This window comes from Diabrotica virgifera, chromosome 3 (genome assembly GCF_917563875.1).
Source record: "Diabrotica virgifera virgifera chromosome 3, PGI_DIABVI_V3a".
Taxonomy (NCBI): domain Eukaryota; kingdom Metazoa; phylum Arthropoda; class Insecta; order Coleoptera; family Chrysomelidae; genus Diabrotica; species Diabrotica virgifera.
In genome coordinates this window covers 90067430-90088799 of record NC_065445.1, presented here as the reverse complement: position 1 = coordinate 90088799, position 21370 = coordinate 90067430, and the positions used below count along the sequence as shown (strand labels likewise).

Below are 21370 nucleotides of genomic sequence, written 5' to 3'. Positions count from 1 at the left end.
TATCAATATTATTTAATCAACAACTCAAAATATTCCCGATGCCATGTCAAGTATGTATTTAAAATTGTCACTGTCTGACTGACAATATTCTATTCGACTGAGTGCGTTGTATGACAATGATAGATTTGGAAAATATTACCACCGACTTTTTTTCGAATCCTAAAAAACCAATAAATATTTTTCAAAAATTTAAACGCAGAATGAAAGACTAAATTATTACCGAGGGCCGAAAGTCCCTTAAGATAAATAAAAAGTTTATTTTGAATGAGATATTTGAATTTAAAAATCACACTAAATTTTCTCTTAGTTTTTCACCCCTGTAAAATAAACATTATAGAAGTTCTCAGGGACTTTCAGCCCTCGCTAATAACGTAATTTTTCATTCTGCGTTTAAATTTTTCAAAAATACTTTCTTAGTTTAATAAAAAATACGTTCTTAGGTTTTCTTAGGATTCGAAAAAAATGAATTTGAATAGCATTGGAGCAGAAACTACGTACCCATCCCCTTAAAGAGAGTTAAATATCAATGAAAAAATGAGTAAAAATAAAGGCTACAAATTGGTTTTAATGTGGCAACTCTTCAAAAACTTACCTTCATATTATCCTGCGGTTCCTCTTTGATTTGTAAATTGGGTTGTAGAGTTTTTCGTTCCATAAAGCTTCTTTTAGGCTGAGCAGCACCTTGTAGGTAAGGACTGAAATTATTTGGATGTTGATTAGGTCCACTAAAGAATTGATTATTGGCCGCTATCATTTCTGGAGGTGGATTATGTTGGGTGACTACTATCCTTCTTGGTTTTGGAGGATGGATTACCTTGAAAAATTCAATCAAATTAAGAAGTGGTAGCAAAAACACCTTGCCAATTCGGTAATTCCAATTGTTGCCATGTCGCTTTGATAATGTCTTTCGCATACTAGTTATATTATGACTATATAAAAACACTAAAATCTAACTTACCTTAGGTATAATGTTACTTAGTTTACTAGCAGCAAATATTTTTTCTGAAATCTCGTCTTTTTTGGTTTCATGTTCTTCACAATGTTCCTTGAATTTATGCCTTTGTTTATTGAAGCGCATACCGCAATAGCGACACGTATAATAGCAGGCTAAAGAAAAGTAGTGGCTCTCTATTGCCCAGTTGTCTTTGAAGGTGTACCTGAAAAAAGGAATCGCTTGTGAAGGTGTCGCAAGTAAGATGAATCACTAAGTCGATCAGCGCCCACGCCGACAGTGTGTCAGCACGAGGGTACCGACGACGCACGAGTATCGGCGGTGGTATGTATTGCGTTACTAAATTAACCGTTATGAGTTTGGGCACCTCAGTTGAGGTCTGTTTACGGTATGGGCATTGAACGAATTAAGGTTGCTACACATAAACATTGTATTTTAAAAAAAGTTTTGTTTCACCATCTTCTTTGATGTGGGTATTTGAAGACGCCACAACATTTCGCTGTGTTATTCGTTATGCGCTTTATTCGGCAGCATAGGACGAAGTATGGAGGGTTCATTCGTCAGTATTCGCTTGATGCGCGCGCATAGCGAGTAAGCACGCATAGCAAATACGCATATCCGTCCAGTTATCGGTTTTTACAAATTACATACAATATAGACACTTCAAATGACAAATATTAGGGCGCATACAGCGTAGTCGCATAACACACAGATAACCACACACGCATAGCGAAGAGTGGTGCCGCCATGAAATTATTTGGCATACATCAATTCTGATTCTGGTTGAAAAGAAAGCCTAAGGATGTGTCCTAGGGCCAATTTTGTATCTATTATACACAAGAAGTTAATGTTTTTACAAAAGCGGTTAATATTGACTAATAAAAGGAGTCATTACATACCAGTCAGAATAAATGATGTTCAGATTCTGCAAAAGATTGGAATTAAACACAAGAAGATGTACTGGCTGATTTAGAAGTCAGTACAGTGACACACGATTATTAATAAAATGTTAGTGACATATTTGACTTCTACAAGCTCTTTATCAAACAAATTCTTTAGCCTAAAAAACTACTCTGATTACCCAAGTAGCACAATAAAAACATTTTAGTTTTATTTAAGGTTTATGAAGGTTTTATTGTGGTAAATAAGAAGATAATGGTTTTAAAGTTACCTTGTAGATATACTGCCAAAACTTTAAAACTGTTTGTTTTGTCACTATTAGTTTTAAAGTATCTAATAAGAGTATCAAATAAGACTGATTAATCTTAATAGATAATTTGTCTTATTGTAGTTTTAAATTGGTTTATTCTCAATTCACTTTAAAACTAATCAGTTTTATAAATAACTTCCGGACTGTTTGGTTTTATTAGATTCTAGTGTGACCTTTTAGTTTTATTGCAGTTTTAAAGATTCTCTTAATATGACTAATAAAACCTATTATTAAAACTACTTGATCTCAAGACTATTATGTCAGTAAATCATATGCTATTGTTTTCGTTTTCTTTAAAGTTGCTTTCTTAAAAGCAATTAGTAAGCTACTAGATTATGCTATTATTCTTAAATACTAGATTATGCTTCTTGTTAGAAACAATAAAGCTAAACTCATCCCCTCTTCTTTCATGTCCAAAATGGTCGGCCATTTGTTTTAGAGCGAAACAGTGGTGTAGTGTGTTGTAAAAATTGGAAGTACAGTTAGTATGGAAGAAATAATTCGCAAGTACTTAAAATATACACGAACTAGTCATTTTAAAAGAAGAATATAAAACACACAGCAATACGACGCCTCGATTTTAAGTTAGATTCACATTAAAACCGAGTGGCATTATTGACAGCAGCATTAAAACTAAACGGTTTTAATTCCAAGGCAACCTTGCTTTTCCTCTTGGAAAGATATAAAAGTAAACCATTTGATCTTAACAATCCTCTGTAGATAGACTAAATAGTTTTATTTTATTTTCGGCCATATTGCTTTCTAGAGATGCTGAAAGCCGTGATAGATTACAATATAAGGCTTACATAAAAATTAAAAATAAGCGAGTTCAAGACATAAATTTTATTTATTTTAACATTAAAATTATAGATAAAATTATTTTTTTTTCAAATTCATATTTTTCGGATTTAAATTGTTTTTATTATCATTACTTTTTGTCTTTAAAAGTCTCCATTTAAGGAACCTTTTTAAGTTTGCTATAAAACTGCCTGCACTTAAAGTGTCTTTTAACATGGTTTTAAAAGTACCTTCACGGCAGCTTTAAAACCAGTTGCTTAAAAAACAAAGTTTTAAGAAGGTTTTTATTTTTGGTTTTATTGACCTCCTTCAGTGTGGGCCCTTTTATGCTGAAAGCGGTTTTATTGTAACCTTAAGGTTTACTTAAAAACCAAATGGTTTTAATTTTAGTTTTATTCTAGTTTTAAAGCATCCTTCAAATACTTAATAAACCCGTTCGGTGCTACTTGGGTAGTTAAAATCGCACAAAGAATTCAGACAACGGCCTGAAAAGGTTTTATTTTTTTACAACAAATGTTTTTATATTAACTGACATATAAATTCGAACACCAGTTATAAGTTATTCTATTTTGAAAATACTTTGTACAATTATACAGGGTAGTTTCTGGTGCAGAGCAGCAGGCCAATCAGGAAGAGATCGGATACCAAATGAGAGAATACGAGAAATGATGGGAGTCACACAAACAATAATTGACATAAAAACAAAACAACTAATATGGTACGGCAATTTTCAGAGAATGTCAGATGATAGGATCTCTAAACAGATTTTGACGTGGACACCAGGGAAAAGGAAAAGAGGAAAGCCGTGAAGAAGCTGGATGGAGGAAATTGAAAAAGAACTAGAAGAAAGAGAAATCCCTCCAGGTCTGTGGTTAACCCTTTCAGCTCCGCTTTAATATTTCCAACCACAGCTCCTGTGCTGGCAGAAATAATTTTGTTTGAATGATTACGTGCCATGGACGCGCTTACGCGTCCATGGCACTGATCTATAGTCATATTTGGACGCGCGTACCCGTCTCCGGAGCTGAACGAATTAAACAGAGAAAATGGCGGTTAGGAGTTGGAAGGCGTCGGCGAACGCTGTAAACCGATAGTAGTGGTAGTATACAGGGTAGTAAAATAAACATACTATCAATATTTCAGTAGGATTAAAAGAAATTACAGAGGTAAGTAAATTAGTAATGTGTTGATGCACCTTGGTGAGCAACACACTCTTGGATGCGCCTAGGCTCGCACCCTGATTAGGTGGTCAATATCCTATTGGCATATCTCGTTCCACGTCCTAATTAACTCCTAAAGTTTGAGGAGGAAGTGCTCTAAATTAAAAAGTGTGTGACCCGTCATGTCCCACTTCTGTCCAAATGAGGTTAAATCTGGTAATTTCGGTGGTCAGAGCAAAGAATTGACTCCAGTCTGTTCAAAAGAGGTCCCCGTGTGACCTTTCTATATCCTGTTGAAAAATTGGATGTTGGAGCGTCTGAAAGGTAAGAGATGAGGTTCAAAAATTTCTTCTACATAACACCGTGCGTCATCTTCCCTCTAATGAAGATTAGGGGTGATCTTGAACCATAAGTGATGGCACCCCACACATAACCCCAACAGTGCGATGCATGTTCTCTTTGACAAACAAGTGTGGATTTCATCTTTCACCAATCGTCTTCTGACCCTGGCTCGGCCACTATCCATCCCTTGGTGATACACAATACATATTAATCATCATATAAGACATGTGGTCATTTTACCCATGCAGCCGATTTCTTTCACCAAATGTAACCAAAATGAAAATAGACCAAACCTGCAAATTCGATGATATTGTCCGCATCCCAATTGGTCTTTTATGTTCTGCAAAATATTGATTTGCAGTAGACCTGGTAGTGGAGAAAAGGGCTCTTAGAGCTATCAACCTTAGGCGACGATTTTGACAATCTGTTGTTCTTCGACACCCCACTATGCCACTCGATCTTCATGATCGGCCTTCTTCTTGACGCCTATTCGCAATTTCCTGAAAAGAAAGTCAGGGTTCTCTGAGGCCAACTATCCACCCCTTATCAAACTCACTCAGGTAATGGAAATTTACACATCTAAAGGACTCAAAAAAAACAGGAACCATACACAGCTAAATTTTGATCCGTACTTAACTTTCAAAATTAATCTTTTTAGTGGTCAGTTAAATTAGAAAAGAGAAAAACAAAAATCTGTAAAAAATGTACGAAAATCTAAACTAATATGGCCGAATCATTTATTGTTTTTGCTAAGATAAGAAGTGTATCAGTTATAGGTACACCGATCCAGATATTGTGAAATTCGTTAAAGTGCAGAGACTTAAATGGGCTGAACACATTGCTAGGATGTCAGATCACGAATACACGAAGAGATTAACATTTTTAAAACCAGAGGGCACAAGAAGTAGAGGACGACCATGAAGAAGATGGATTGATGATGTGGAAGAAGACCTAAGATTCCAAGGGTCAGAAGATGGAGGAAGTTGCCAGGAATCGACAATTTGCGAATTGCCAGGCGACTTCTTTGTGAGCAGGCCAAGATCCACAACGGATTGTCGAGCCACTTATGATGATGATGATGATAAGACTGTATACCAAATTTTATTAAAATAAAATAATTTATAATGGGTGTTTGGATTTATATGTCACTTGGTATATAATATGTTATATTAGTTACGTATCAGCTCTAAGAACCAAATCTATATTGAATATAAAAAATCATTACCAAAAATTTAATCTGCTTCATTTCGGTTTTTCTTACCTGCAAAGAGGGCAGAATTTTTTATTCACTCCTTGAATTCTCATTGATTGGTACAGCAATTTCCTATCATCTTTAGAAAAATCTCCTAAATAGACCTCATTGACCATGGGCTGAGTACCGACTAGAGTAATCTTCTCATCTCCAGTCAGTTTCATACCACTGGAATCTCGATTTTTTTCTTCAATAGGAATCAGCAGGTCACTGTCCATTACATCCATAACTATATCATCTTCTTCATAGCTATTGATAGATAAGTAATTGTTTAGTAAACAATTTATGGAAAACTACTATAAATGTATGTATTGTATATAAATATACAGTGAGCACGTAAAGGTTTTAATAAATTCATTTTTTCGAGAATGGACAATTTTGGGAAAAAATCCCGAAACAAGTTAATTTTTATTTTTAAATTACGACTTTTTGGCATATATATTATACTAGTTACGTCATCTATCTGGGCGTGATGACGTCATCGATAATTTTTTTAAAAGAGAATAGGGGTCGTTTGATAGCTCATTTGAAAGGTAATTCAGTTCTCTACTCAGTAGTATAAACATTAACATAATTATTTATACAGAGTGTCCAAAAAAAATTTTTGAATTAAATTTATTGACATAAAAAGAAGAATGTATGCAATTTATTTAATTCAAAATACATTTTACTGCTCTCAGAAAACAGAAAAAAAAATTTATCTGAAAAATAATCATCGCTTTTCACTTAAATTAAATATTCAAACTGTCGAGAGGCCGGTGGGTGGCTGCATTAAAATTGAATTTAAGCAAAAAACAATATTTATTTGCTAAAAAAACATTTTTTTCTGTTTTCTGGGAGCAGTAAAATGTATTTTGAATTAAATAAATTACATACATTCTTCTTTTTATGCCAATAAATTTAATTTAAATTTTTTTTGGACACCCTGTATAAATAATGATGTTAATGTTTACATTACACGACTGAATAGAGAATTGAATTACCTTTCAAATAAGCTAGCACACGACCCCTATTCTCTTTTAAGAAAATCAGCGATGAGTCACTAGTATGATATATATGCCAAAAAGTCGTAATTTAAAAATAAAAATTGACCTGTTTCGGGATTTTTTCCAAAATCGTCCGTTCTCGAGAAAATTAATTTATTCCAACCTTTACGTGCTCACTGTATAGTATATGTATTGTATAATGATTACGATAGGAAAGTGTGAAAAATATTTTGCTAAAACTTTGTGTTTTCAACTCTGTATAGCCCATACTGGATCTGTTTAGATTTGGATATTTTGATTCAGGCCTTAGATTTCGTAGGAATGTCTCTGGATGTTTGTTTATACAGGGTGTCCCGAAAAAATTGGTCATAAATTATACCACAGATTCTGGGATCAAAAATAGGTTGATTGAACCTCACTTACCTATATACAATAGTGCGCACAAAAAAAGTTACAGCCCTTTGAAGTTACAAAATGAAAGTCAATTTTTTTTCATATATCGAAAACTCTTAGAGATTTTTCATTGAAAATGGACATGTCGCATTCTTATAGCAGCAGCATCTTAAATAAAAATTAAAGTGAAATTTGTGTACCCCATAAAAAATTGATGGGGGTTTTGTTCCCTTAAACTCCCCCAAACTTTTGTGTACGTTCCAATTTAATTATTAGTGTGGCACCATTAGTTAAACACACTGATTTTAAAACATTTTTGCCTCTTACGACTTTTTCGATAAGCCAGTGTTTATCGAGATATTTTGAATATTTATCGAATACACCACATATTTTTGTATATGGTTAAGTACGAGTATGATCGGTACTCCCCGGAGGGACCGCAGACGTTCGGATACAATTAGCGTCTCTTTGCAAAGACAATGACGTCGACTTTGCAAAGTAACAAGACACTTACTCAACACACACACACTACACATTACACCTGAGTTAGTGATAAGTTACCTATACAATTACGTGGCTAAAGGTTCTAGTTCTATACCAAGGCCAGAATCATAGAGAAAAAAAGTACGAGTATAGAGACCTGTTAATAATCTGAAAATGTATTTATAATTCACATTTTTAGGTATATTTTGAAAAAGAAGCCACATCTCGATAAAAGGTAACTTATCAAAAAAATACTAAGAGGAAAAAAGTTTTAAAAACACTGTGTTTAACTAATGGTACCACAATAATAGTTTAATTGGAACGTACACAAACATTTGGGGGGTTTAAAGGAACAAAACTCCCATAAAATTTTTATGTAAATATATTTAAAAAGAAGCCGCATCTAGATAAAAACTGGCTTATCGAAAAAATACTAAGAGGCAAAAAAGTTTTAAAAACGTTGTGTTTAACTAATGGTACCACAATAATGAATTAATTGGAACGTACACAAAAGTTTGGGGGGTTTAAGGGATCAAAACCACCATAAAATTATTATGGGGTGGACGAATCTCACTATAATTTTGTTTTAAGATGATCCTGCCATAAAAATGATACATGTCCATTTTCAATAAAAAATCTTTAATAGTTTTCGATATATTGAAAAAAAAAAATAGATTTTGAAACCTAAAAAATAGCACATTTGTACTAAGGTAAGTTAGGTTCAATCGAACTATTTTTGACTCCAGAATGTGTGGTATAATTTATGACCAATCTTTTCGGGACACCCTGTATATAACCAGAATTCGAATATGATCCGACCAACATTATTAAAACGCTGTCTTGTCGTGGCATACTGAAGTTAAATATTGTATTTATTATAGTATTTATATGATTTTTATTATTCTATTTATGTTATTAAAATTTTATTTTATTGTTACTAGATATTATGGTATAGTTTGAAAATTTTGAAATTTTCGATTTGTTTTTATTTTAAATGAAGAAGAATACTCTCTGAAAACTTCATATTTATCGCAGCAAAATTACCGGAAATAAAGCATGTTGGCGATCCCTACCTTCCGCTTACTTTCCAGCAGTTTCGCGCCAGCGCGCTTGAGAGTAGTGAGAAATGTTCAACAGCTGTTCCTTTCTTTTGTAAATTACTGCGCGATTCAAAAACATATTCCGGTATACATCACTTTACGATTTCACAGAAAAAAGAAATTGAAAATAATAGTTATCAAAACTTTAAACTCGTTTTTCTCAAAACTATTTTATTTAAAGGCGATAGACATTGTAACTCAAAAACTACTTGACCGATCCACCCCTGCTTAGATTTTCTTTAGACATTTCGTAAGGTAACGCTGTCGAGATATTTTTGTTTTATGCTTATTTTTTGTTTTTCTGAAGCTATTTCCTTGTGGCATTTTTATAATTAACTATTTAAATGGGAAATAAGCCACAATTAAATTGAAAAAAATAATTTTATTAACGTTTCTACGCCCAAATCGGGTGTCGTTTTCAAAATACAAAATACTACTAAATTAAACAAAAATGTTGCTAAGTAAAAAATTCTTCTAATAATTTATTTAATCTGACTCATTTATATCGGCAATTCAGACATCTGTCTCTTCAATCCTGACCCCCCGGAGGGAGTGTAGTGGTCGACGTGATGTCGTGTATTGTCCGTCTCCAAAGATCTCTGTCTCTGGTCATTTCTTTTAACTCATGCATAGGTCTTTTGGATATTCCTGTTATTTGATCGATCCATCTTCTTGGGGATCTTCCTTGTGATCTTCGGCCTTCCACCTTTCCTTGTATAATGAGTCTTTCCATGTTTTCTGTGTTTGCTCTCATAATATGTCCAAAGTATTTTAATTGTGGAGATGGACTTTACTGGAGAGTCGTTGGCTAACTTCTAGCTCTCTTAAAATTGAATTATTTGTTCTATGGTCGGTCCAAGGAATTCGTAGCATTCGTCTCCAACAGAATATTTCAGAGGCGTCTATCTTTTCTATTTCCGAATTTCTCAGGGTCCAAGATTCACATCCGTAGGTCAGTATTGGGAAAATCAATCTCATCTTTATCGCTCTTGAAATTTGACAGTCCTTCCATATTGTGGTCATTTTTACTGTGGCGATTTTTGCTAGATTACATTTACGTTTTATTTCTTCCTGTAGTGACCCTGTGTTTGTGATTAATGATCCCATAGTATGAGCTCACAACCTCAAACCGATCAATTCTGGTTGTGTGGATGATTGTTATGTAATCTATCCACTATCATGATATTTGTCTTTGATATGTTTAATTGCAGACCAAATATTTGACTTTCGTTTTCAACCAGTCGTATAAGATCAATCAGCTCTGCTTGACTATTTGCAAGAAGGGCTGTGTCATCTGCGAAACGTAGGTTGTATATTTTATGACCATTTATTGAGATGGCTTTTTCCCATCCTTCAAGTGCTCTTCTCATAATATGCTCTCCATATAATATATTGAAATAATTGTGGAGATAGTATACATCCCTGTCTGGCACCCCGTTCTGGATAAAATTCGTTTGAAGTGTGTCAAGCACTTTAACTGATCCAGTAGTGTGTTCGTATAGTTCAGTTATAAGCGAAATAAGGTGTTGAGGTACGCCTACTTCTTTTAGTATTCGCCGTAAGTGTCTCCACTTGACCCTGTCGAACGCCTTACAATAATCTATAAAGCATATGTACAGTGGAATATTGAATTCCCTAGATTTTCGATTATCTGTCTTATATTCAACAGGTGTTCTCGAGTACCTCTACCTTTGGTAAATCCAATTTGCTCTTGTGGAATTTCTCTTTGAAGGAATGTTTTTAGTCTCTCATTGATTATATGTAGCATTATTTTACTGGCATATGATATAAGAGAAATAGTTCTATAATTGTCGCATTTGCCTTTTTTATGAATTGTTGTTATTGTAGATTTTGTCCAGTCTTCAGGCCATTGTTTTGAATGCCATATTTGGTTACAGAGTAGATGAAGTAATTTTACGCCAGTTTCTTCTGTGGCTTTGAGCATTTCTGCTGTTATCATATTCAGACATATATTATATATTTGAAGTAGAAGACTTTAAAATGATATTGCCAATATTTATGAGTTGCGTTCCTTTGACGACTTAACTGAAAGATAGTTCATTTGATTACATGAAATCAACCCCAACTCAAGAATATCCGTTACAAAAAAATCATAGCATGTAATCTGTCTTTAAAAAGACAACCAAATGCAATGGCAACAGTAAAATTCTCGTGTTAGAGATTCCATAGTAAATCACGAGGGAAAGCCAGGAAAAAACCTCGTGATACTATCCCGACATCGTAAATATTTGGTCTTACATTTAGTTTACTCTCAAAATTTTGGGCGTCGAAACGTTAATAAAATTATTTTTTTCAAATTAATTGTGGCTTATTTCCCATTTAAATAGTTGCTTATTTTTTGTTTAACAATAATAAATATATATTGATTTTCGCCCATTTTTTACAAAAAATTTCGTTATTTCAACTTCTGAGTGATACCAAAAACTCAAAAAACGTTAGCTATAAAAAAACTCGACAGCGTTGCCTCGAGAAATTCATAAGCTAATAAAATATTTTTAAACTTTTTGTTTCACATAATGAAATGACGGGTTCTGATGTCCACCACAAAATCCATTTTTTGGAGGTGTCTGTAAAAATTTGTCGCTGTCCGCTTATTTTTCAATATTTTGTCTTGGAATTTTTTTTTCAATATTCTTTGAACTGTACTGAATATTTTTATTTAATTTAAAAATAAAATAATTCTACCATAGTTTAAAAAAATCACAAAAATGTGCTTGAAATGTTGATTTCAAACCATACTTCTGTCCTTAAACCCCAATTGATTGTACTAAAAATTACATTTTCACATAATTTGTTGTGACATTACGATTTCCAATGTGGAAATCGTTTTCAAAAAATATTCTAATTTAAGAAATTGTTAACCTGTGCACAACAATTGGTGCATTGCAGCAGCCAATTTAACTGATTACTTACTTGGCCTCGAGGTTGTAGGCAAATAGCCAAATTTTTTAGTTGAAATTTTGTATACGCAATATAAATTTTAGCTATTGCTTAAAATTATCAGATTAAAAATTATAAAGGACCAGGCAACACTCCTTATGGAAAAGTGGTCCCGGTCAAATTTGATGAAAGTTTGGTCAATGATACTTCTTGATGTGTAGATTAAAAAAGTCCATGGCACCTGGGTCTGAATAACCACTATTCTCGAGCTACAGCCTTCTGAAGTTATTGGATTCGAGTGCTCGGTTTACGTTAAGTGCACTAATTTACGGTCAAGTGAACGAAAATATTTATTATTAGAAGAAGAGAAACTCATGTTCTTCATACATACTTGCGTGTTGTATATGAATTCGTGGTCAAAAATAGTTGGATCGTATTTTAGTCTTCATAAAACCTCCGAAAAGTCTTCAGAAAACTAAAGAAGTGCGGTATAAAAGGTGCTGCTAGATCGATATAAGCATTATCATGTTTTCATGAGTGCTTCTCAGTTATGGAATACCAGCAAAACTACAGCCCCGCCTTATCTTTAGAAAACTACTGAACAGTGGCAGATCTAGGGGGGATGGGGGTAATTCCACTCGTAACATGTTCCAGAATAATTAAAGAAAAAAATTGTTGAAACATAAAAAAATACATTAGTTGACATGAAACTTGTGCCGCATATCAGATATAAGACAGGTAGAGAACATGGACTTGATTTCAATACAAAAAAAAATAAAGTAAATGGTAGTTTGTAAATGCTAAATATTAATTATAATTGTCTATGGAAAAATCGGGTTTAAATCATCTTCGACTATTCGTATGTTAACATTTTGCTGATTTCGGTTAGATACATCATACGTCGTGTTAACTAACGACCTATCAGGATACTTAACATTGGGTTGATGTCTTGCAAAGCTTAAAAACCATAACACACTGGTGATATGAGCACAAGTACCTACAGTTCTCGCACCAGGGCTTGGATTCTGTGCACTGTAGATATCTACATGTCGCTTTCTATCGATATTTGAACATCAAAATATTTGAATTTTTAGCTTTAATTGAATTATTTTCTAGTGTTGCTAGGTGATACTCTAATTGATGCTGAAGTTCCACTTAGTAAAACAAGAAAATATTTGAATTAAAACAAAAAAATTCAAATATATTGACATTGATAGAAAGCGATAGGCGTTAGCGATACGTACACAGAATCCCACCCCAGATCAACATGTACAATAGTACCCGTTAATCGGTTCTTCTACAGGCTCATCTTCATCATTATCTTCATCAACCATATAGGAAATGAATACTTGGTGTTTTGTAGCTTGCTGTTTTTGTAGCCGAAACCTAGAAAATATTCGAACTCTTATGAATCCCGGTTCATCCATATTCTTATCAATTTGAAACTCTTCGTCATTTTCTCTTATTATTTTATCTTGTATGTAAGATGGTGCCAGTTTAATTTGATATATCCCAATCGTAAGGTCTTTTAGGTAGTCTAAGTCGAAAACAGGAAAGTTAGCAAAATCATGATTATGAAGCCTTCTCCATTGACCATTTCTTCTATATGATTATACCTAAGTTTGAATATTATAGTTGTTATAAAAATAACCCTACAAAATTATTCTCCATAATATTTTCTATTAAAAAGCTCATCATCATTGGCTCTAGAACCCCTGGTGGACCTCGGTCTGTTCGAGAATCAGCTTCCATTCCATTCTATCCTCCGCCTTGGTTTTCCAATTTCGTACTCTTAACACCCGTAACTCATCTTCTCTGGTCCTTAAATCCATATCAATAAACAACATTAACGTATATATTTTCTTGTGATTGTTTTTATCAAAATTTAGTGGTAAAACCTTCAATTTAATTGTTGAAAGTCATACCTACATGGTGAGAAAGGTCTGCAGTTTCTGCCTAAAGTTGTGTTTTTGAAGTTGAAGTGTTCTAATCTAAGAAATCTGTGAAAATTAGTGCAGTTTTGCAGTTCTCTTTTTCGTTTTTTTGGCTCAAAAGCAATTACCATTAAAAATCAATTAAGGATAAGCTCCGTCTGTTTTGGAATAATTATCAGTGGCGTGCCTACTACTTTCCTAATTCTTTAATTTTTAATTTGACGATTATTATGGAGTGTGTTGTTTGTAAAATTATAAATAGCAGACCATATATAACATGTGACAGCTGCCAGAGGGCTACACACAGGGATTGTTCGAATCTTACTGCTAGTGAATTAAAAGTTATTGATCTTAAGGGAACCAGATTCTTGTAGTATTACTGTGAAGAATGTGAAGCCGGAGTTAAATTAATTCCTACATTACTACAAAAAATTGGTGATTTACAAAACGAGTTGCAAGAAGTAAAAAAATGTGTTGAAGGTTACAAGAGAAGTGGGGAAATGTCATTGAGTGTTAAGGAAGATTTAATCAGTGAAATTATGGATAGAGAGAGGAGAGCTTCTAATATTGTAGTGTTTAATGTAAATGAGTCCAAAATGAAGACCCAACAGGACAGAAATGATGAAGACTTGACTACGGTAAACAAGATATTGGAAAATTTTGATATAGACAGAAAGAGCATTAAAGTTTTTAGACTTGGTAAGTGTACACCAATGAAAACTAGACCAATTAAAGTTATACTACCATCTAAAGAAAAGGTTATGTCTGTGCTGAAGAATAAACAACTGATTAAGGAAGCAGGTATCAAGATCTTTGCAGATCAAACCAACCAGCAACGTGAGTATTATAAAAAAGTACAAAATGAACTACAGAATCTGATCGATTCGGGTGACCATAGTAAAACTATTAAATACATTAATAATAGACCCACGATTGTCAACAAAAATAATATAAATAATCAAAAAAACTAAAAATTGCACCTGATATACAACTTAATACATATGTTATATATATATATAAATGCTCAAAGTGTTTTGCAAAATTTAGATCTAATTAGAGAAAGTCTGTTATGTTTTAATCCGAAGGTTATTTTATTAAGCGAGACCAGGACCACCAAGGACATAGAAGATAATGAAATAAGAATTGAAAACTATATGTGTGTTCGTTGTGATTCATCAAGTAGGTATACTGGTGGAGTGTTAGTATATGTTAAAAGTGACTATAGATGCTCTGTTGTAAGAAAGTATGTCCTTGACAAAAATTATTGGTGTGTAATTTTAAAAGTTAATTTTTTAACATCAACTTGGTACATAGGTTGCATATATCATTCGCCTTCATCATCAGATGCTAGGTTTATGGAAGAACTGGATAATATTTTTGATTTTATTGTTTCAACGAACCACTCTTTCATTTTAGTGGGCGATTTCAATTTAGATCAATTGTCAAGAACTTTTTATGTCAAAAAAATAAATGATCAAATGTTGAGCTACGGTATTTGCCAATTAGTTACAGAACCTACTAGAGTGACAAATGTATCTAAAACACTGGTAGATTATGTCCTGTCAAATACTAATAATATCATAGTAAATGTTCATGAAACTCCAAAATTAACTGACCACTCCATTATTTCTGTTAATCTAAGAAATACTAAAAGTACAGAGCATTATAATGTTAAGAAATTTAGAAATTTAAGTCAGAGTAATATTTTGACAATTCAAACTAATTTAATGTATTATAACTGGAATTTGAATTCTGTTGATGTTGACTCGATTTTTAATGAGTTATTTTTAAATTGTGAGATTGAAATCAATAAAACAGCACCTATTCAAATCTGCCGGTTTAACTTAAAGCTACCTTGGTTTGATAACGAAGTTTACTCTCTTATAAAATTACGTGATAATGCTTATAGAACTTTTAAAACAGCACTTGAACCGTTTAAACAGGAGTTGTGGAGTAATTTTAAAAGATATCGTAATAAGTTGTTAATTTGTTAAAAACTAAAAAAAATCTTTATTATTTTAATAAAATAGATAGATTTAGACACAACCCCAAAGAAATGTGGAGAACATTAAAAAATTTAGTGAACATTAAATCCAAGGGTTCACCTCAATATGTTCAATTTGAAACAGGTATGTATTCAACATGTCAAGATAGCAAAGAAATCGCTAACCAGTTCAACAGTTACTTTGTTTCAAGTATCAACAATATTGTTGGAGCTTTGGATTTGAGGCAAACCTGGTGTAATAAAAATAGTAACTTATACCTACCAATAAATAAATTTAAATTAGTATCTTTAAACGAATTATGTATGTTAATAAATTAGACAGTAAATGCTCAGTTCATGATATATTAAACGCTAAAATTCTCAAAGACATTTTTGAAACAATTGGGCATATTATACTAAATTTAATCAATACTTGTCTGTCTACTGGTAAAATTCCGAATCAACTTAAAGTTAGTACAATTGTACCAATTCAAAAAATCAATAATACAGTGAAAGCTGAAGAATTCAGACCCATCAATACACTACCCCCAATTGAAAAATTGATTGAGCTTGTTGTGTATGATCAAATTATTGAACATGTTAAAACAAATGCTATTTTGATAAGTAATCAATCTGGTTTCAGAAAGCAACACTCTTGTGATTCGGCACTTCAATTGACAATTAGTAAATTTAAAACTGAATTGGATCAAAACAAATATGTAGTATCTGTATTCTTAGACCTTAAGAGGGCGTTTGAGACCATAGACCGTAATATTTTACTGGCAAAATTGTGGCAGTATGGCATTAGGGGTGGAGTTTTTGACTGGCTGAATAATTATCTATCAAATCGCAAGCAGAAGGTTAAATTCAATAATTGTATGTCAGATGAACTTAACATTGATCTAGGTGTACCTCAGGGCAGTGTCCTGGGGCCATTACTTTTTATTCTCTACTTGAATGATATAGATCTGTTTGTGGATTGTGAGTTTGTCAATCTTTTTGCTGACGATACGTTAATAGCTTGTAGTGATGTATGCTTGGAAAATGCAGTGGCAAAAATGAATTCAATTCTAGAGGCTGTTTATAATTATTTAACATTAAACAAGTTAAAATTAAATGTATCAAAGACAAAAGCTCTAATTGTAACCAGTAGATATAAGTATAAAAAAATCAATATAAATAGCATTAATTTATCCATAAATGGTGAAAAGATTGAAATAACAACAACTATTAAATACTTAGGATTTCAACTTGATAACACTCTTTCATTGGAAGGTCATTTTGTTTATATACACAAAAAAATCAGCAAGAAATTATTCTTTTTTACAAGAATAGCAAAAAATTTATCTTTAGAAACTAGACTTACTGTATATAATTCAATAATCCAACCACATTTTGATTATTGTGCATCAGTCTTATATTTGTTCAACCTAAATAAAATGGGGCAACTTCAAAAATTACAAAATCGTGGCATGCGTATAATATTAAGAATGGGTCGATGGACACCAATAAATTTAATGCTGAATACATTGAACTGGTTTTCGGTATATCAAAGGTTTCAATATTTTGCATTGATTTTTGTTTATAAAATTAAAAACAATATAGCTCCCGATTATTTTCAGCAATTTATTAATTTTCCTAATACACACATACACGATACTCGAAATAAAAATAACATATACTTTTCTAAAATGAATTATAGCAGCTCAATGAATTCATTAATATTTAGAGGTTTCAGAGAATTTAATGAATTGCCTAATGAATTAAAAGACTGTAGGACAGTTAAAAGTTTTAAAGATAAATTAAAGGTTTTCCTTAAAAATTTAAAGTAGTATGTATTTGAATTGGCGGTGAACGTGCACAATATTTTTGTTTATTTTTATTGACTTTTATTGGTTGGGGAACTTGTTAATTTGATTATAATTCGTTATTAATTTTGATTATAATTTATTATTTTTTAATTTATTATTACATTTTTTTATTGTGAATCATTGTATTGTATTTTCCTTCGTTTTATATGTAAAAAAATGTATTTAAGTTAAATTTGTATATTAGGTTACCTATTTTGAAATAAAGATATCTATATCTATATATCGTACTCTGGGCCATGGGCGGCGCGTGACCTCCCTGGCTTTTCGGGGGCTTTGAATTATATATGGTTATTCAAAGTATACAAAATGTAATCTGCAACATTTTCACGTTTGCCACCCCCCTAAAAATTTTTTTATGGGCGCCCGTGCTCTGGGCTTACGTCTTTTTGTCACACTATCCGCTCTTTGGTTATAAATGTGTTTTGATGGCTCCATCTCGTTCATTTTCGTTAAATAAAGTTATTTCATTAATTCTGGAACATGTTACCGGTGGAATTACCCCTATCCCCCCTAGATACTGTTCAGTAGTTTTGTAAAGATAAAGCCGAACTGCGGTTTTGCTGGTATTGCGTAACTGAGAAGCATTCATGAAAACATGATAATGCTTTTATATCGATATAGCAGCACATTTAATACCGCACTTCTTTAGTTTTCTGAAGACTTTTCGGAGGTTTTCTGAAGACTAAAATACGATCCAACTATTTTTGACCACAAATTCATATACAACACGCAAATATGTATGAAGAGCATGAGTTTCTCTTCTTCTAATAATAAATATTTTCGTTCACTTGACTGTAAATTAGTGCACTTAACGTAAACCGAGCACCCGAATCCAATAACTTCAGAAGGTTGTAACTCGAGAATAGTAGTTATTCAGACCCAGGTGTCAGGGACTTTTTTAATTTACACATCAAGAAGTATCATTGACCAAACTTTCATCAAATTTGACCGGGACCACTTTTCCATAAGGAGTGTTGCCTGGTCCTTTAAGGAAAAACTAAATTTTTTTGTTTTACTTTAAATCATTGATGTTATGAATAATTCTTCAAAATAAAAAACGAATATTTTATTTTCTATTGTCATTTATACACTAAATTTTAAATTAATAATGAACTAATAATTTTTAAATCTAAAATACAATGAATTTAAATTTTGTATACAATATTTATTTGCGCGTAATTAGTGTAAGTTCTAAAATGATTAATACGATGTTAGCGAGCGGCACACCCCTAATTTGAGGTTTAGAAATCGAAAAAGCGAATGATAGGTGAATGGCAAGTTTTGGTCATTCTTTATATTTTCGAGGCCGCTGAATCCGAATATGAAGTTTATTTTTATCTAGAATTGGTGGAACATGTCCAAAAATTAAATTTTATGCAACAATGCGAAAAATCAATTTTGGTGTTTTTTCATATTTACCTAGCTGTATCTTTGATATCTGTAAATCTTTCCTTTTGAAAATTTTGCTGTGTCATCTTTGAAGCATTTAGATAACTACGAGCTTTGTCCAAAATGTTTAAACAAATCAAAAGAGGAGTTGTTAATTTTAAAACATTTTGTAGTCAGATTTCGTTAGTTTCATGTTTACTTAAAAAAGTTGAGTGACAGACTTTTTAGTTTATAGTTTTAACCAGCACAGCAATAAAATACAATTCATAGAGACGTTTTCTGGAAAATTTTAAGTCAAAATATGCAATGGGAAAAAGTTATGTGACTTTATAGATGAGTGGCACTCCCCCAAAAAAACGGTTATTTCTCGAGATACTGACCACGGTGTGGTGAATGGCTAATTTTTGTTTTATTTTATATCTTTGATGGTGCTGAAAACAAAAATGAGGTTTATTTTGAATTTTAGATAGGGGCACATTTTCAAAATCGCAATTTTACCCTAACAATTAAAAAAAAATTTAAAGCACTCATGGGAGTGCCGACAGAAGTGAAAACTTGTTATAGTATATAAATTACGAGCTCAATGCTTTTTCCCCATCCAAAAAGAAGTGCTATACCTATATTTATATACGCGTTTCGTACGTTCTATGCTACTTCTGTATACATACAAAACTATAAATAAGAAGATAATATATTGCACATCCTGAAGGGAGAGGGAGTCGTGACGCAACTGGAGACCGGCACGTTCGTAATGGTTCGTAACGTCCGATTAGTTTGAATCGTTCGCGTTTGTAAGATAAGTGTATTTTATATTTTATCTGTGTATAAGTGAGATGTCTCTTATAAACAAATAACGCAAAAAAGTCGTTTAATATTATTTTGCTAATTGAATAATTTCATGACAAAATGGTTACAAATCCCATTTAACTTTAACAAGAATTCAAATTCAAATTGGTCGCTAGTTACGTCATCATACGCGAACTCGGACGTATTTGGGCTACGGGAACATACTATCTGGTTATTTTTGGTAACGTGTACATACACATAATATACACACACCGGCAAAATTAGCCGAACACGTTAAAAATGGGACATGTTTGATGTCTCGTATTTCATAAACCAGTGGTCCGATTTGAGTGATTCTTTTAGTATGTTATAGCCTTATTATTTAAGAATATCGGTGTAATAATATTGTTGATAGACAGGTAAATGTCATTTTATACCGGGTGTAACAAGCATACTGTGTTTTTTCTTAAAGTTCGGAACACCCTGTGGAATATTCCAGCATATATAAAATATTAAACTTAATAACTTGATTGTAGAATTATGCTTTCTTAACATTTTCTTTTTTGATTCATTTGCTTATGTTGGAAAATAAAAAAGTTATGTGCTTTAACAACTAACCATGTTTTTTATCAATAAATCCTCATAGTAGGGGAGAAAAGTATGCTAAATTTGCAATTACTCGAGCGTTCTTTTGACCTGGAGTGGATTGTGAAGAGTGGGTGCTACAACCAAAAAAAGTTTAGTTAAGTTTTCCATAAAGTGTGGGACTCTCCATTTTTCAATTTAATTTTGCATTTTCACCAATCGTTTTTTCCGATTATAGCGTATATATATATATATATCCATAATAGGAAAAAATGTTGCGAACAAAAGTTGCTTATTTTTTCGTCAAGGATCCAAATCTGCAATAAAAAATGGGGGCTCCTATTTAATATTTTAATGTAACCCCCCACCCCACCTCCGTGGGGGATCGTGTTTGGTGCCAATCGGTAGATTTTTGAAAAATATTGAATAGGTGTATTTTGCAGTTTTACGATCTGATGTTCATTTCGCAAAATATCGCAGGGTTCGTATTTATAATTTTTAATTTACCCCCACCCCTCTCCGTGGGGTGTCACGAGCCCCCACGGAGGTGGGGTGGGGATTTAATTTAAAATCTGAAATAGGAGCCCCCAATTTTTACTGCAGATTTGGATTCTTTACGTAAAAATAAGCAACTTCTATTCGACATATTTTTTCGAATTATGGATAGATAGCGCTATAATCGGAGAAAAATGATTGTTTCAAATGGAAAATTAAATTAAAAAATAAAAAGTCCCCCACTTTATGGAAAACTTAACTTAACCTTTTTCTGATTTTAGCACATACTCTTCACAATCCGATAGGTCCCCATAACGCTCGAGTAACTGCAAATTTAGTATACTTTCCTCCCCTACTATGAGGATTTATTGATGAAAAACATGGATAGTTGTTAACGCACATAACTTTTTTATTATCTCACATAAGTAAATGAATCGAAAAGGAAAATGTTAAGCAAGCCTAAGGCTACAATCGAGTATTAATTCTAATATTTTACATATGCTAGAATATTCCACAGGGTGTTCCAAACATTAAAAAAAAAACACAGTATGATTGGTACACCCGGTATAAAATGGTATTTACCTGTATAGCAACAATATTATTACAAAGATATTCTTAAATAATAAGGCTATAACATACTAAAAGAATCACTCAAATCGGACCACTGGTTTATGAAATACGAGACATCAAACATGTCCCATTTTTAACGTGTTCGGCTAATTTTGCCGGTGTGTGTATATACGTACGAA

At 32.5% G+C, this 21370-nt stretch overlaps 1 protein-coding gene across 2 annotated transcripts in view; it reads right to left on the bottom strand.

The window, feature by feature from the left end:
• The window catches only part of LOC126881193 (uncharacterized), a 141834-nt gene that overhangs the window by 30327 nt on the left and 90137 nt on the right, over window positions 1-21370 (bottom strand). For both annotated transcript variants that reach the window (XM_050645296.1, XM_050645297.1), the window contains exons 7-9: window positions 5724-5963; window positions 959-1157; window positions 593-814 (exon numbers count right to left, since the gene is read on the bottom strand). In XM_050645296.1, the coding sequence (XP_050501253.1) occupies window positions 593-814; window positions 959-1157; window positions 5724-5963 (661 nt within the window). The remainder of the gene's footprint in view (window positions 1-592; window positions 815-958; window positions 1158-5723; window positions 5964-21370) is intronic.